We start from the raw sequence: 15320 nt of genomic DNA, 5'->3' as shown, positions 1-15320 counted from the left end.
GTTTTTTATGCGTCTGTCCTCTTATTGATGATAAATTGCATCATAACATTGTCAAAGTTTACTGCAGAACCACAAGCCGTAGGCGACTGGTTACACAGCCACTTTGACAATGTTATGATGCAATTTATCATCAATAAGAGGACAGATACATAAAAAATGACATCAATTTGTTAATTTTTAGGTTTAGAATTAGAGTACAGTAACTGTGACCAGGTAGGATTACTAAAAGACACTTGTTAGTTGTTTTAAACTTGAGACTTAAGCATAGCCAATCTTTGAAGTTCCTTTATTTTGGTCATGGTAACACACATTAAACCAAAAACAAAGCATTGAAAACTTAGTCATTAAAAAGATTTGACCTTTAAACTGTTGATAAGTGTTTTCAATTTTTTTTGTTTTATAGTTTTATGCAAATTAGTTAACACGAATCTTGAGTTGAACAGCTACATGAAGGGTTAAAAATTGAATGAACATGATACAAGTAAGTGGGAAGTAAAAAGCACACAGGACTGGACACAAGGTACTCAGATATAAGGTGTGTATCAAAACACTCGTGACAAACAATAATCTCCCCCAAAAGATAAATCACTCGTTTGCATGAAGCCACATATATAGATAACATGGAAGAGGTAATTTTTTAATTCTGTATCTAGATAAGAAATGTTAACACAAAATTTTGCCCATGTTAAATAAATTTATGTAAACAAACTAGGCAGCCATTCAGTTTGTGCATTTTCCATCTTTGCTAAATTAGTAGTCAACCTCCATGACCCTGTGATTAAGTACATATTAAAGTTCCAACATCAAAATGATAAATCCTATGTACATTTTTATTATACAATAATCTACAATAATTAGCACCACTACAGTAACTGGTCACTTTTTCAGGGACAGTCACCAAAAACAAAACCATTGAAATTGGGGTCTGCTAAATCTGCGAGCCAGCGAGCCATGCGAGCCAGCGAGCCATGCGAGCCACGGTGTGAGCCATGCGAGTCATGCGAGTCATGCAAGCCATTTATGCGAGTATTTTTTTTTTCTTCAACTGGTCTGGGAGGTCATCGACGTTTCGCCAAGAAACATAGATCTCGCACCCGACTATCACTAAACTATCTCTATAAACCGCTCGCCCGCCATCTTGAAAGCGGAGATGACCCTGGGGACGAGTATAAACGGTACAACCTTGCTCCTAGAGTACTCTCTCTTTCCGGGCCTGGGAAATTAATTTTAAATAAAAATTTAGCTACAAAAGTGCCTACAATTGAAATATTCCCAAAAGAAAATCCTAATCTCGCTTCGGTTACCAGAACTATTGCTGGTGCAGCAAATATGAAAAATGCTCTAAACATCTGCACATATACATCATGCCAAGTCTTGCGTCATAGTAATCATGGCTACCCTGAGTGTGATGAATTTTTTTCTTTGTTTCATATTTTTGTTGTTTGGAGAAAATTTTGCGTATTCAAATCGCCCAGGATCCGCAAAAAATAAAAACAATGCGTCAAAAATTTATTAAGGTTCAGGACTACAGTAAAGAAATTTTCTGAGAGAAACGTACAGCTCCACCGCCCCACCACTACTCGAATGGGTAAGTGAATGGTATCCATTGGCACCTGTCATTCATTGATATCCACGTTGAAAATCATTCAAGAAAAAAGAGAACAGTACTTCAGGGCAACTCCGTGTATTGGCGTCAAGAATGGTGAGTGAATCGCTTAATTTTAACAGGTTCGCTCTTTAGTGAATCAGAGTTACCAAAACTTTGTCGGTTGGCTGACTGCTGCATGTGGTTGTCCCTTCCCTTAGAATTTAATATTGCAAGAATTTAATATTGCGATCTTATTCATCTTGTTCCGTTGCTCTTGTTCTTGTTCTCATGTGAATGTAAATGTAACAAATAAAAAATCTTAACATTTTTACTAGGGCTCGCATGACTCGCATGACTCGCATGGCTCACCCTTTGGCTCGCATGGCTTGCTGACTTGCAGGTTTATAAAACTCTTGAAATTGGGAAGTAACAGGGGAGCATCTTAAAAAAATATAATTTTCCTGACACATACTAAGCTAGTGTTCTTTCCAGCAATTGCAATAATATACTTTCTTTGAACTTATTTTGATTTATGGAGGGTATTTCTTGTTGCAGAACTTACCAATTACATGGCAATTGAAACCCATGTTGTTAAATCCATTTTTGTTTTAAATTCCCTTAGAATTCCCCCTTCATACCCTAATGTTCCATTTTAAACTGAAACAAACTTTGATCTACAGTAAAAACTGGAAGGCATTAATTACATTTGTTTCATCATTAAATGCCCTTCAGCTTGGGGGCAGTTTACATGGTTTTTGAGTAAATGGAAAGTGAAAAATGTACAAAGTACATTCCTGTCAGTTTGTAAGGTACTTTGTTCTTGTTCTACTCATGGCTGGATAATTTCAAAGCAGAATCATGAGAATTAGCACATAGATCTGCTAACTGTCTCTTGATCGACAGGCAAGCCTCAGTGCAATCGACACTGCCTGTGTTGAGTCTACAAGCGTTCCTCTTTATGCTGTTGTAACACTAGTGCGAGGGCTGTCATCATCAACACTGAATGGTTGGTCTATATAATCCATGGACTTCTTGAGTTTGTTCATAGTTTTCTGCACTCTCAAAGCAGTTAACCGAGCCGCAGGATGGTTTGCCCAACACTCTGTCATCAGTTTGGCCACTGTTTGAAGAGACTGTAAAGAGATTCACAGGTGATTATTTTAAGAGCCTTCAATCTTGTCTTTTGCATGACTTGATAGTACTAGCAAGTTTGATCCCTTCTTGACAGTATTTACTCAGTTTAGACTTCAAGATATTGTAGTTGAGAGGGCACACAAAACTTAAATTTAAGCTTAATGTATCAAATTTAATTATTTATACTGTACAAAATCTGTAGAATAACCCATGGATAATTTTATTTTGGTAGGGAAAGCATTGAGGGTCATTTCTCTCTATTGTTATTATTTATTTATCATTTATTAACATTGCCAAGTTGACATACTTTACCTTTGCGTGGGCTAACAGTTTGAATTCTAAGTGTTCTATATGATGTTCTTTTATTCATAGTACTTACTAATAGGTATTGTTGCTTTTGGTCTATGATTACTACAAAGCTACAAATCTTACCTCATCTCGATACCATCTATTGGGCACTGAAGGCCGCTTCTTTTCTGTAAGTACAACTTTCTTGACTTCATCAAATGAGGGATCTCCAGGCAACATGTCAAAATAGGGTACTTGATATTCTTCACACAAACCAGTTTCTGAAATAATAAGGAACAAGTTAGAAAGTTCTAGAAATTCGCTCATGTATAATGTACACTGCAGCTGTGACTAACTCGAGCACAGAATTTCATTATGAATTCTCTGTCAATTGTGGAAGGCATGGTGACCTGGTGTTTATTTGCTTCTGGCTGTTTGATTCAAGCCCTCGCTGAGCAATCTAACAAATTGATCCCATACAGAGAGACACTTTCACTCATTGTCAGTAGCTTTCTCTGGAAGCTGAATGGAGTTACTTATTTAATAGGTCACTTATCATGAGTTGCTTGAATCAGCCTTATTAATTATTCCAATTTTGATACAGGACAAAATGTAGAATACTTGCCATCAGAAATACACCGTCTAGCAATCTCCCACAAGACCAGTCCAAAAGAGTAAATGTCTGCCATCTTAAATGCGGCAAAGTGTCTAGTGTCCAATGCATTGTCTAACACCTCAGGAGCCATGTATCTTCTAGTTCCTACTCTTGTGTCTGGCTTGATGTCTATCTCTTCAGTTTCTGATGAGTACTTAACAGCAAGTCCAAAATCTGCAATGCAGCAGGTCAGGTTTTCTTTTACTAGGATGTTCTTGCTCTTAATATCACGATGTGCAATAGGAGGTTTGCCCTTTGTTCCTTGGATTTCAGTATGAAGATGAGTCAGTCCTGCAGAAGCAGACAATGCCAGTTTGATCATGGTCTTCTTGTTAAGGCAATGGCACCGTAAGAAATCGTATAATGAGCCATAAGGGTGATAATCTGATATCAGGTACATCTGTGTAACCTGATTGCTTCCAATAATGTCTGATGCTATGAATCCAAGGATGCTCTCATGACGTAGTAAAACAGTTTGGTAGATTTCTGTTTCCCTTTGCCAAGAGGATTCACAGTGGGAAAGGAATATTTTGACTGCTACATCTTCTCCACGCCACCTTGCCTGCCACACTTCACCATATCTCCCTTTACCAACACTCCTAACAAGCGTGACTTGTTTGGCAATGGTTCTCTGAACCTAAAAGAAATTCAACCACATACAAGTGAAGAAATTCACAGGGTGATGGACGTAAGACAACATCATTATGTTCAACCTATATTCCAGAGTAAACCAATTTTACTTTTTTGCAAGAATGAAGGGGAATCTGAGTAATTGCACTGTGCCTATTATATAGACAAAATACAAGAACCTTAATCTGCTGTTTTTTGGCCAGTACTTTTATTATGATTTTTAACATTATAGTCAGTATTTCCTCTAAGATTACTTAATGTTCCATTAATAGCATGTTTTTACTTACCAGAAGTGGCAAACCTGAACCACTACCAGAGCTCTGATCAAGCATATCTTTGAGCGTTTCTCCTGGTGTTACATATGGATGTGCATACTTCTCAACATCGAGGGGCGAAGGAACTCTGCGTGATACTCTAAAGCTAGAAACAAAACATCATGCGAACCATTTCACTACACATTTTCAATTCTACACGGTATATATGTTGGAGAGACATTCAGGCATATTCAGATTGGAGATGTTCTCTTCAAGAAACCATCAGTTTTGACGTCTAAGCTCTTAAAAATACAATTTGAGGCCTAAAATAGCAAAAGTGCTCCTGAATAAACTGGCTGTCTTTCCTTCCAAAGCACCATCTAAAATGAATTTTAAGCTGTCTGTGGCTAACTGGCTGTTTGTAACACTTAATGAGCACTGCTAATCAGCTGATTAAAAAAGGACTAAGCTTTCATTTAATTTTGAGAACCTCAGGCATACATTTGCATAATAACTATACCAGTGAAAAGAAGATGGCTGTGTGAGTTTTAACGGGGGTCAGACCTCTGTATAAGCCTGGCTTCTTATGAAATCTGTGAAGGAGAATTAAATAGACTGACAAACAGTAAGTACTTACCGGAAACAAAGAACCCCAAGGAAGATTATAAACACTGCAACACAAACACCAGCACTGATAAAGAGAATGGAATACTGCTCTGTGACACCATCTTCAGACTCTTCTGCAACAGTCTCAACTAAAACAAGGTAAAAAACACTATTAATAGGTATACGTTTTGGCAAAAGCATGCAAGTAAAAATTCTCCTTACTTACCTTAATACATTTCTTTATTGTTACTATTTGGGAGAACATTAACAGAAGATAATTTCCCTATGGTAATGATGATGACGACGACCACGAGGGTGACAACAACAATGAGGACGATAATGAGTTTCATATAATATAAGATACATGATGAATAAATGCTTGAGTTGGAGGGAAATTCTGGAGAGAAATTGACCATGTGATCACTCCTGGGTCAAAACAGTATATATTGAACATTGAGGGAAATTAAGCCAGAAGTAGTTAATGGATTAACTAACAGGATTCTTCCCTATGAATGTTTATGAAACAGAAGAGTAGAGCTACTGATAGAGATACTGTTGCTCCACTCCAGTAGCAGAGTGTTGATCAGATTATCAGTTTGGTTAAGTGAGGGTTAGTGGATTTCAAGACTTAGTTTCTGTTCTTGAGGCTTAAGTGCCGTGATCAATATATATCCACATGGTTAAGTATTGGATAGTGGATTTCAAGTTTACTTTCCTGGAGGTAAGAAATGATACTGTTATAATATGATAACTCTACTCCTGGGTAAAACAGTTACTCAATAATTGTTTGCTGTAGAATAATATCATGGCCAAGAATATCAAGGATTGTGGAAGTTTTGTTCAGATCATTTCAGGAGTAAACTAAGAAAACTCACCAGAGCAAAAGATATAATCAAGCAACTATATCAATAATTAAAATATTGCCCTGACAAATTTAATCTTTGGTCACCTTAAATTAAGTGTGCATGGTTGAAGGTAAGTGTTTTAGTGCAAAAGTGGCTCAATGACAGTAAGTTTCATCACATATCATGAGCCTCTGGCTGGGAAGATTGTGCAAACACTTTCCACTTTTTCGACATAAAATAAATTATGACTATTACTATTACTATATCACTTTTACATATAGCATATCTGGACTATTTTCAGAAGGCTTGCATTTAGCTGCATAATTTTCATCTGAAGATCACTTGGTTGCTACTTTGAGTCACTTCAGTGGAGAATAATTCGATGTATTCCAAGGCCACAACCAGAAGCCGTATAGTGATGTTAATGATGCCCTACATTCTTATTTCCTGTTATTATACCTTCTGGTAGTTACATTTTTGCATTTGGCTACTATTTTTCCTTTGCCAGTCACTTAAGATATTTTTATTTTTGAGTCCTGCAGGGAAACCTACTTCTAACACCTCCACATTTGTTTACTTCAAACAAAATTCTATGAACTGTAGTAATGAGACAAACCAAACAGTTCATCCAGTTGGCAGCTGTACACCATACATTTGTCCTCGCATACTTTATAAGGATGTAAACTAGGAACAAATACTCATTTAAAACCAAAAGCAGCACCCACCCAGTTTCAAATCAAAATAGCAAAAGCCCTGTACCTGTGGTAGGAGAGGGTGTTGTTGGTAAACTTGGCTGCAGCAATGTGTTACACATGTCAGCATGTCTGCAGCACTCCATGGAAAGTTGTTTCTTATGAACGTGATCTGGAGTGTTGCATTGCATTCTAGTCTTCTCTTTAGGTGGTAAGCAGCCATATGTGATGAGCTCATAGCTGTCATCAACTCCTGGTTCCACTTTCTTATAGCAGTGACCTTCAGTTGTGCAAGTTTCATTGAGATGGTCGCCAGGACAGTTGTGTGTACTACACCTACATCTTAAGCTCTCAGCTTCTGAAATTAAAACATTGCTTTGTGAATCAGCATCATACTAATGCAGAGATCTAACCAAGGTGCATTTGTACTATCTAACTGAAGTGACCTTAAAGATTTATAACAATGTATAAGTGATGCAGGACTTTGTTGTAACACTGGAGCCATAAATGTAGGTAAGTTAATTCTCAAAGATGTTCAACTTGTCTCAGAGGGGTTGCATTCACATATTAAAGAGGTAACTTATCTCTTATCTTGGGACACTAGTCAAACTTTATTTCATCCATCTCAATTAGTCAGGCCAACAGATTAACCTAGATGAGATTGTTTGGCACCTTGAATTACATCCATTGTGTTGCATGTATTCACTGGAGATATGGTGTCTCCAGTGTGAAAATGGTTGATGGATCACGTACAAATAGAATCTTTTATTTAGTATACTTAGAATCCAATGTGTTTGAATTGCTACCAACATTACAACAAGTTTGTCAGGAATACCCATCACTTTTATGTAGTAGTAACTTTATTATTAGTCACTCAAAATTGGTTTAACAGTAACCAGTTACAAACTATACCATACAAAAAAAAATTATGTAGTAAACGATATGAGGAAATGTCAGAGGTTATCCCTATATGGGACGTTCCCTGCTTTAGGATATTCATTTGATATATACAATCTAACTGTAGGATAAAATTCAATTTAAAATGTGCAAAATACATTTAATAACACAATTCAAAGCCCCAAGTAAAAGCTCTATAGATAAATATATTTTACACTGTATGGGTAACTTTTCTGCATGAGGCACTCTGAAGAGCTGAAATTATTTGCAAATTAGTATGAACCCCAGATACATGTAAACCAGTGCTTAACAACAGAAGCAGTATAAAGCAATTACCAAAATGTAAGCACTGCTTTCAGCTACAAATATTGATTAAACAATCTGTTGGAAAGAAAAATCCAAAACACTCTGGAATATTGCATGTACATAAAAAAGAAAAAACAACTTAATCCAGATTTATCTAAAGGTATTTTGTTTACTATTGACAAAAATAATTACAGCTATAATAATAAGACTTGAATTTCAGAAAATATTTTTCAGATCAACAATTCAGCAATGCCATGCTTTACAACCCACTTAGTGCATTTAACAGGGAGTGTTTTCTGAAACATTGTGCCCAAGGTAATTAACATTCTTTAGAACATTATCAGAGTTGAGGAACGTTCAATATTTCAAAGTATGTTATGATAACTGATGCTTGCTTCCAAACTCTCACATTCTTTCTATTCCTCTCAGTGGAAATTGTTTACAGTGTATCACCACAACATTCCACATGAAGTGTCCTAGCAGATGTAAGAGGGCCAACAAGAGTGATGTTCTCTGATTTAACAAGTACATCACTTTAATTTTACCAACGCAAATCACTTGAGTAATATCAAAGAATTACCATTGTATGATTTTGATTTGTAGGATATTGCAGCCCTGTGTCGTCACTTAAGTTAGTCTTATTGCACCATTCAAACTATGCATTCCATAATCTGATAGTTTGTCCATTTGAAGAGCTGTGATAATAAACTAAAAGCTTTGTTTTGGCTTACAAATGACAACCATTCAGTCAATTTAACATTTGAAATGTTGACCAATGATTTGGTTTCATTGTTCATTACAAAAGCAAGAGTAATTTTCACTTATACTGATCACTTGCATCAATATCTTGGGGGCTTTTTCTAATTTATTACTGAATATTCATCACAATCAAACTATAAAGCAATATTGTCAAACTTAACTTGCTATGAAGGTTAGCATCAAATGAAAAGTTCAAAAATAAGTTCTCAGCAGGGGACGTATATATTGGTACCGCGTGGCTTGAATAAAATATACTACCAGTATCTATAACAAGCCCGTCATCGCTGAGGGAGAGTCAATGGAGTAAAACCACACTGAGAAGACAATGATATGATATTTAGAGCTTGACCTGATAGCAAGATCTCCAAGCACGGAAGTCTCTTGTGCAGATCAGACTAAAGCAAGCAATATGGTTGTTGCTATACACCATGGCAGTTGAAAGTTGATTATTAAACATTTACAACGTTGAGCCAACATTTTGGTCTACCCTGTTAAAGATCAGCCTTTATTATTGGTTCATCTCAGAAATCAACAGCAGAAAATTGGAATGTAATCTCCATTTTGCTAAGGACTAATATTAAATCTTTATAAAATGCAATGCTTTGTCTCACCAGACAGTCTTTCTTCCTAAATATTAGTATTAGGTTGATTCAGAAAGGATCACATGGAAATAATAAATGTCCGCATTTTTACATCATTATTAACTTGGAAGAAAGATTTGAATGAATGAAGCATTAATTCACTGTTTTGTAAGGAAACCCACATAATTTCAATAACATCTGTCAGTTGTCTGCCCAGTTTGGCTTTACCTGAATTGAAAGGAGCATGTTATGGTATAACTGAACAAAAACGTGTGAAAGACACATGGAGTACTACAAAATAATAGAGAATGAAAGCAGTATATTGCTTAAAACAAATTTGCTTTCTTGAAAAAGTATGGACAAAACAGTAATTTCCTGGGATTATAGTGTGAAAAGATAATTCAATTAACAAACATGAGGATGGCTTTCTTTCAACATATCAGGGCATTCAGTCTGGACCCCGGGGCATAAAAAGTGGTATTTTACTGGTCAGCCAGACCACATCATTATACCAAGTTGGAATACTTTCGGAAGGCATTGCTTTTATGGGCATTGCTTTGTTATTGAATATTATACTTGACAAAACCCACACACAAGTCAAATAAAGTACAAATGAATCTAATAAAGTACAAAGTGAAAACATTGCTATGTAAACAGTAAAATAAACTATAAAGCTACGTCTACAAATTAGAATCAACATGAAGTCTAACACCAGGATCACCTGAATTAAATGTAACATACAGAAAACATGTGCGCTTTAAGCACAAGTACAATGAACACAATTTATTTACATAATTCAAAGCGTCACTTGAATCTAACAGAGAATAATTAGGCTTGTTAGCACAAGAATCTGATCTCTTTTTTAATTCCACCCAATATGACACAAAGCGCGTTTAGCAGCAAAAGGAAAAACAACCCCAACACCTCTAAAAAATAAAGACACCATACAAATCCCTGAATAAGGCTATGTTTGCTTTGAAAACTAGCAATTAATCCGTAATGCGCTTTAGATTGGAACAAAAGCAAATAGCTGCAAAAAGGAATGAACTGCGAGGAATGACTTTCCACATGACGGCTTCTCGCTTCATGCACAATTCATGTCACTGTTTTCTTTTCGCGGAGATCGGTGACAAGTGAGATAAATGCAAAGATAAATGACTTCTTGTTATAATTGAGCGAGCACTCACTCGAAATGTTAAATTTAACTTCAGTTTTTTAAGCAAGATTTTACCTTTCACATATCTTTGTCTAACTTCGGAGGAAAGCTGATTTTCTAACAGAAGTTGCAGCATGATATCTAAAGCCAATATCATGTGCTCAGTTCAATTGCAACTACAACGCGAGCTTAAATTAGCTCTACACTAAATAACAGTTATTTGTGCGACTCTCTCTTACTTTATCACACAACAAGAAGAGACAAACTGCTTACAAAGCCAAAAGATGTATTCATAGAGAGGTTAGCTAAACAGCAAGATTCTTTTGTTTCGAAAAGGACCACTTCGCACACATACACGGCCGTTCAATTTGCAAACTTCCTCCACAACCAACAGTCAACAAAGAATCGATAATTTCAACTAAAAGTTTTATCTTTGAAAGAAACGACACAACTATAGAAAGCAATAAATGATACAAAAAAGTTCCATTGTAGTGGCTCTAAAGAGAAGAATTTGCTGGGCTGAATAGAGAATGTATTGACAACAATGCAAAGGCATAAACACGTTCGTAATGTCGAGTGGCGTCAACTGAAGTCGTGATAGAGATCAGTGTTTCGTACCAAGTCCTTGCAATGCCCTCTTCCTTTAGTCACAAAGTCTAAGTATATTTCACAATCTAGCGATTAAGCGAGTGATGAAAAATCGAGCATCGCGCATCGCTTTGAATGAAATTGCAAATCGATGTTCCCAGTTGTATAAATACTTAGGACAAACACAATTATTACAATACGAACGCTCATCATAAAAATCGTCTTCACACAAAAACGAAAACTTTTGTATACCGCGAGAAGTAATTACGCCACAATCTAGGTCGTGTTGTGTAAAGCAAACCTTGAAATGTACATAGTGAAAACTGTGCAGTAGCTGCTGAGCACGAAACGTTACAGCATATATGCATGTCGCAGATCATAAGTTGCTTGGCGCGCGATTCCGTGCACTGCAATGTCTTCTTCGCTTAACTCCCGCTTAATTCCCAACAAAAACGGTGTTCGAATTCTTCCAATTATATCGAGATAGTTTTCTAAATGCCGGTGTTTTCATGAAACCAAGGAACAAGTAGAATAAGAAGCTAGTGATTTCTTTCCACGGGGAAAAACTAAGTCGGCATCATCTTAGTGATTATTGCTCGGCCAAAATTCTAAATTGAGCTAAAACTCTCGTCTCGCGTGACTTTCTACGACAACAGCTCAGCTTAGCTTTTAAGAACATGTTCTTTCAAAGGGAGAATGTGCGCGTTTCGTTTACATTCAGGTTTCTTCAGGGCAGTCGCAGATGCCATGCTGTCACAAAAACTTGCGGGTTTCTATTTGTTCATGCTTCGAACATTCACACCTTTTATGAAAGCACAAATCAAAAATTAATCACTTAAGACTCCTTACCTTGCGCCAAAAAGCAAAGAAACATGAGTAAGAAAAGGAGAGAGAAACTTCTTCCACACGCTGTCGCCATATTGATCAACTGCGGCTACAGACATCCATCGATTCGCGATTCGATTGAACCAAGCCACAACATTAAAGTGACGTATTCAACCCCCCAGTGCGTGAAAACTTTGCACTTTAATAGAAAACCGATCTTGAGCTGTTTGATTGCACAGTTTCGCTACGGAATCTAGCGTCCAGCGCGGCAGACCCACTTACTCTGAGAATATTTAAGTCACAGAAGCCTTTGCATAACGCCTGAAATCGACTTGGAATTTGACAACTATGCGACGGCTAGTAATGTATTTACTTACAGAAGGAAATATGCCATACTGAGAACAATAAGCTCTAATCATTCCTTTCACAGCAACCAATCACAGAGCGGATTAGCGAATTCTCACAGAATTACAATGCAGTGCTAAAAGAAAGCAGTCTTTTCGCGGTATACAAACTTCACAGCTTTTAGAGGTCCTTTTTTTAGTATCAGAGGAAAGAAAAGAGCCCGACTCCTTTGTTCAACATGACGAGCGAGCCAGCAAGCCAGGACGACATCCTACCGTGAAATGTCTGGTTTTCCTTCACGACTTGGAGGCTCGAATTGATGAGTCCACGCGGCTTGCAAATCGATTAAATTAAAAGTGGATTGCTGGAAACGTTTGAAGATCTTATTGTGCCTTTTCGAAGTGATTCTGTTTGTAGATTTCAATGCGCACTTCGAATTTCTTGTGTTACACCCTCTCTGTCTTGTTCTTTTCGATTTACTCATGTGGCATTGAAGACTGGCCAAACTGATCAACAACAATAATTGAAAAGGCTCTTGGCAACAATTATTCGGTTCTTTGACTAATTATAAATAGAACAGTACATGTACAGAAAGAAAGCTTTGCGCGCGAAACTCGAGAAACTGACAGTGAGTGAAATCCTCTTGGCTCGTGCAACAAATTTCCGTTGACACCAGGGAAGACAACAAACTACTTGAAAGTAAAGTGCCCGATCAGTTGGTCTACCTCAAAGAAAGTTGTATAGCCTCAAGGCCGCCTTCAGGCATTTGTTTACAACGTCCGGAATTGTGAAACAAATGAAGAGAAGGTAATTTCCGAACACAGACAATTCTTCAGTCTTCATAATCTTCAATAGCGTATTCTGAAAAGACCCCGAAAAATTATTGCGTGCCCTTCTGCTACCTGATAGTGACCTCCTATTTTTCAGCGTAAAACGTTGAATTTTTCCTTTCACACTCAATATACATGTATAAATTATTTTCAGGAAAACAGTATTCATGTTGCATCTTATATTCTGCGCTCGAAGGATCTGAATTGGGTTGAGAGAGGAAAGGGATGAAGAGCCCATTTCTCCTGACAAATGGATAGCGCCTCCATTGTTGCGGCACGCCACAAAAGGGCTGTATATAAGTTCACTGCTTTGTGTTGATAAAAAATTTATTACGCCGGGACACTTGCCGAAACGGAACGTGAAAAACAGGGTTTGTCCCTGAGACTTCAATCACTTCCATAGCCTTTCATTTTTAAGGCAAACAGGGAGGAGCTACGTCGAGGCGCTGCCCAAACTCACTTCTGACCGGCCTCAAACACGTACGGCAAGAGCTAGGGCACTTTGGCTCCATGCAGCTGCTCGTGCTTTTCTTAAATTAGACTAAATACCTCTGGGCCCGTGCACTAGCGTTGTCATTTTCCATTACACTGGCAGCAGTAAGATTTACTTCGACCTAAAGAATGGAAGCTTGACCACAACTATCATCAAATTGTTTGCCAAAATCGTTTGAAATCAACGGTATCTTTCACTGAGGTCAGCTTTGAAATTGACATCTTGCCACATGATTACCGGCATCGATGGAGACGGACAAGGACAAAAAATTACAGAGTAGCAGACTTGTCTCGTATACTAACTGAAAATATTACAAACATCGACCGACAACTGACTCGTCCACTGACAGCATAGGCCTAACCCTTGATGACCCGAACACACGAGAACACTATAACACCAGACCATGTCGTGCGTTTGGGCTTATTTGCCGTTTCAAGTTATAATATCCACCTCTCGCCTGGTCGTTCATAACAAACAAAAGACGTTCAGTCTCGGCTCATTTCAAGTAGTATCGTTTTTGTTCAGGCTTGTTGTAAGTGACTGCTGGTATCAAACAACTTCCAACAGAAAAAAATAAACAATACTGCTTGGAAAAGGCACATCATTAGGATAACACTAGCTCAGGCTTGAAAAACAACGCATTTCCACAAAAATCAAGTTGTCTCTATTCTTCTATAGGTTTCAAGTAAAGTTAAAAAGCAGCATGCATAATACTAACTGTCTCCAAACTAGATATTGCAATGGTGTACAGCCACATTCCGTGGCCAAAATGGCGGGAAGTTAATATAAATCAGTCTCTCTCGCGCTCTCCTCTTATCTTGGGTAGGCGCCCACTGTAATTACTCTGATCGTTCAAGGCCCAGCAGGAGTCTTTCTCACCCCCGTAGGTGTTGGCCAGTTTGTATCAGTAGGATTTTTGGTCAGAGTATTTTGGCGCTTTATTACTGGTAAAGTTTTCATTTACGTTCAAAGTGACATCCATGGTGACAGTAAACTGATCATCGCGTCAGCAAAGCCAAAATAGCGCTAGCTTAGCTTTCTTCTAGCCCACTGAAAAGTTGAAAGAGAGAACAAGGAGATTAAATAGCTGACCAAAGCAAACGAAAAGAAACCGTGATTTCGCGGTAGTCGTTGTTGATAACGAAAATTAACACTTTGGAATCACTGATTTCGGGACTCGACTCAATCTATCCGGCACTAAAACCATTATCAACTTCTACAGTAAGACCCGAAAGACAGTTTGCCATCTGTTTACATCACTATAGTACCGAGCTCCACTTTGGTACTTTAGTATAAGTTTGGTCGACAGGTCAGCAGGGTTCTTTTTGTTTTATCAACCTGGAAAATAATCAAATTGTACAAGCTACTTTTATTCTCTTATCTTGATGGCTAAACCTATGCAGTTGTTAATGTTTTTTACCGAAATCATGATTCCGTGCAAACGGTAACCGTCCATAACTTAGCTTCTGGTTGGTATTAGGACCTTGCGGTACAATCTCTGAATCCAGTCTGTCGGCTGTGAACCAGTGGTGACACTTGTCGATAATCTGTTTGAGTATTGGTGTCCCGGTTCCGCTACGCAACGAACAGAGGTGGGGTGTGGCTGCAGTGCAAAGGGACAAGGCAGTAGTGGAGTGTGCCCTGAAGCGAAGGCGGGGACCCGACTGAGGGATCGGTGCTTGGACGGTTGCTATGGAAACCGACGACATAGTGAGGTCCTTTACATAGTCACACTGGCTAGTCAAGTGCTGGTGCCTACGTGCTAGTCTTAGTGCTACCAGTCAGTCAGTCAGTCAGTCAGTCAGCCAGCCAGTAAGCCAGTCAGTCAGCCAGTCAGTCAGTCAACCA

The 15320-nt window shown here is 37.9% G+C and overlaps 1 protein-coding gene across 1 annotated transcript; it reads right to left on the bottom strand.

The window, feature by feature from the left end:
• Window positions 1–610: 610 nt before the first annotated feature.
• On the bottom strand, window positions 611–13071 carry LOC145499507 (bone morphogenetic protein receptor type-1B-like). Its single transcript, XM_081479026.1, has 7 exons — window positions 11829–13071; window positions 6760–7050; window positions 5187–5304; window positions 4583–4715; window positions 3636–4302; window positions 3155–3291; window positions 611–2721 (listed from the first exon to the last, which is right to left on the bottom strand). The coding sequence occupies exons 1-7, from the start codon at window positions 11896–11898 to the stop codon at window positions 2545–2547; spliced, it is 1593 nt and encodes a 530-aa protein (XP_081335152.1). The 5' UTR covers window positions 11899–13071; the 3' UTR covers window positions 611–2544.
• Between the last annotated feature and the right edge of the window lie 2249 nt (window positions 13072–15320).

Source organism: Orbicella franksi, chromosome 10 (assembly GCF_964199315.1).
Source record: "Orbicella franksi chromosome 10, jaOrbFran1.1, whole genome shotgun sequence".
Taxonomy (NCBI): domain Eukaryota; kingdom Metazoa; phylum Cnidaria; class Anthozoa; order Scleractinia; family Merulinidae; genus Orbicella; species Orbicella franksi.
The sequence above is the reverse complement of the archived record's forward strand: the minus strand, read 5'-3'. Positions and strand labels throughout refer to the sequence as shown.

Coding starts and splice junctions, on each gene's coding strand:
- LOC145499507 (XM_081479026.1), bottom strand. CDS start 11,898: ATGGCGACAGCGTGTGGAAGAAGTTTCTCTCTCCTTTTCTTACTCATG. Junction 4,303..4,582: donor GTTCAGGTTTGCCACTTCTG/GTAAGTAAAAAC, acceptor AATTTCTTTTAG/GTTCAGAGAACCATTGCCAA. Junction 3,292..3,635: donor TAGACGGTGTATTTCTGATG/GCAAGTATTCTA, acceptor TTATTATTTCAG/AAACTGGTTTGTGTGAAGAA.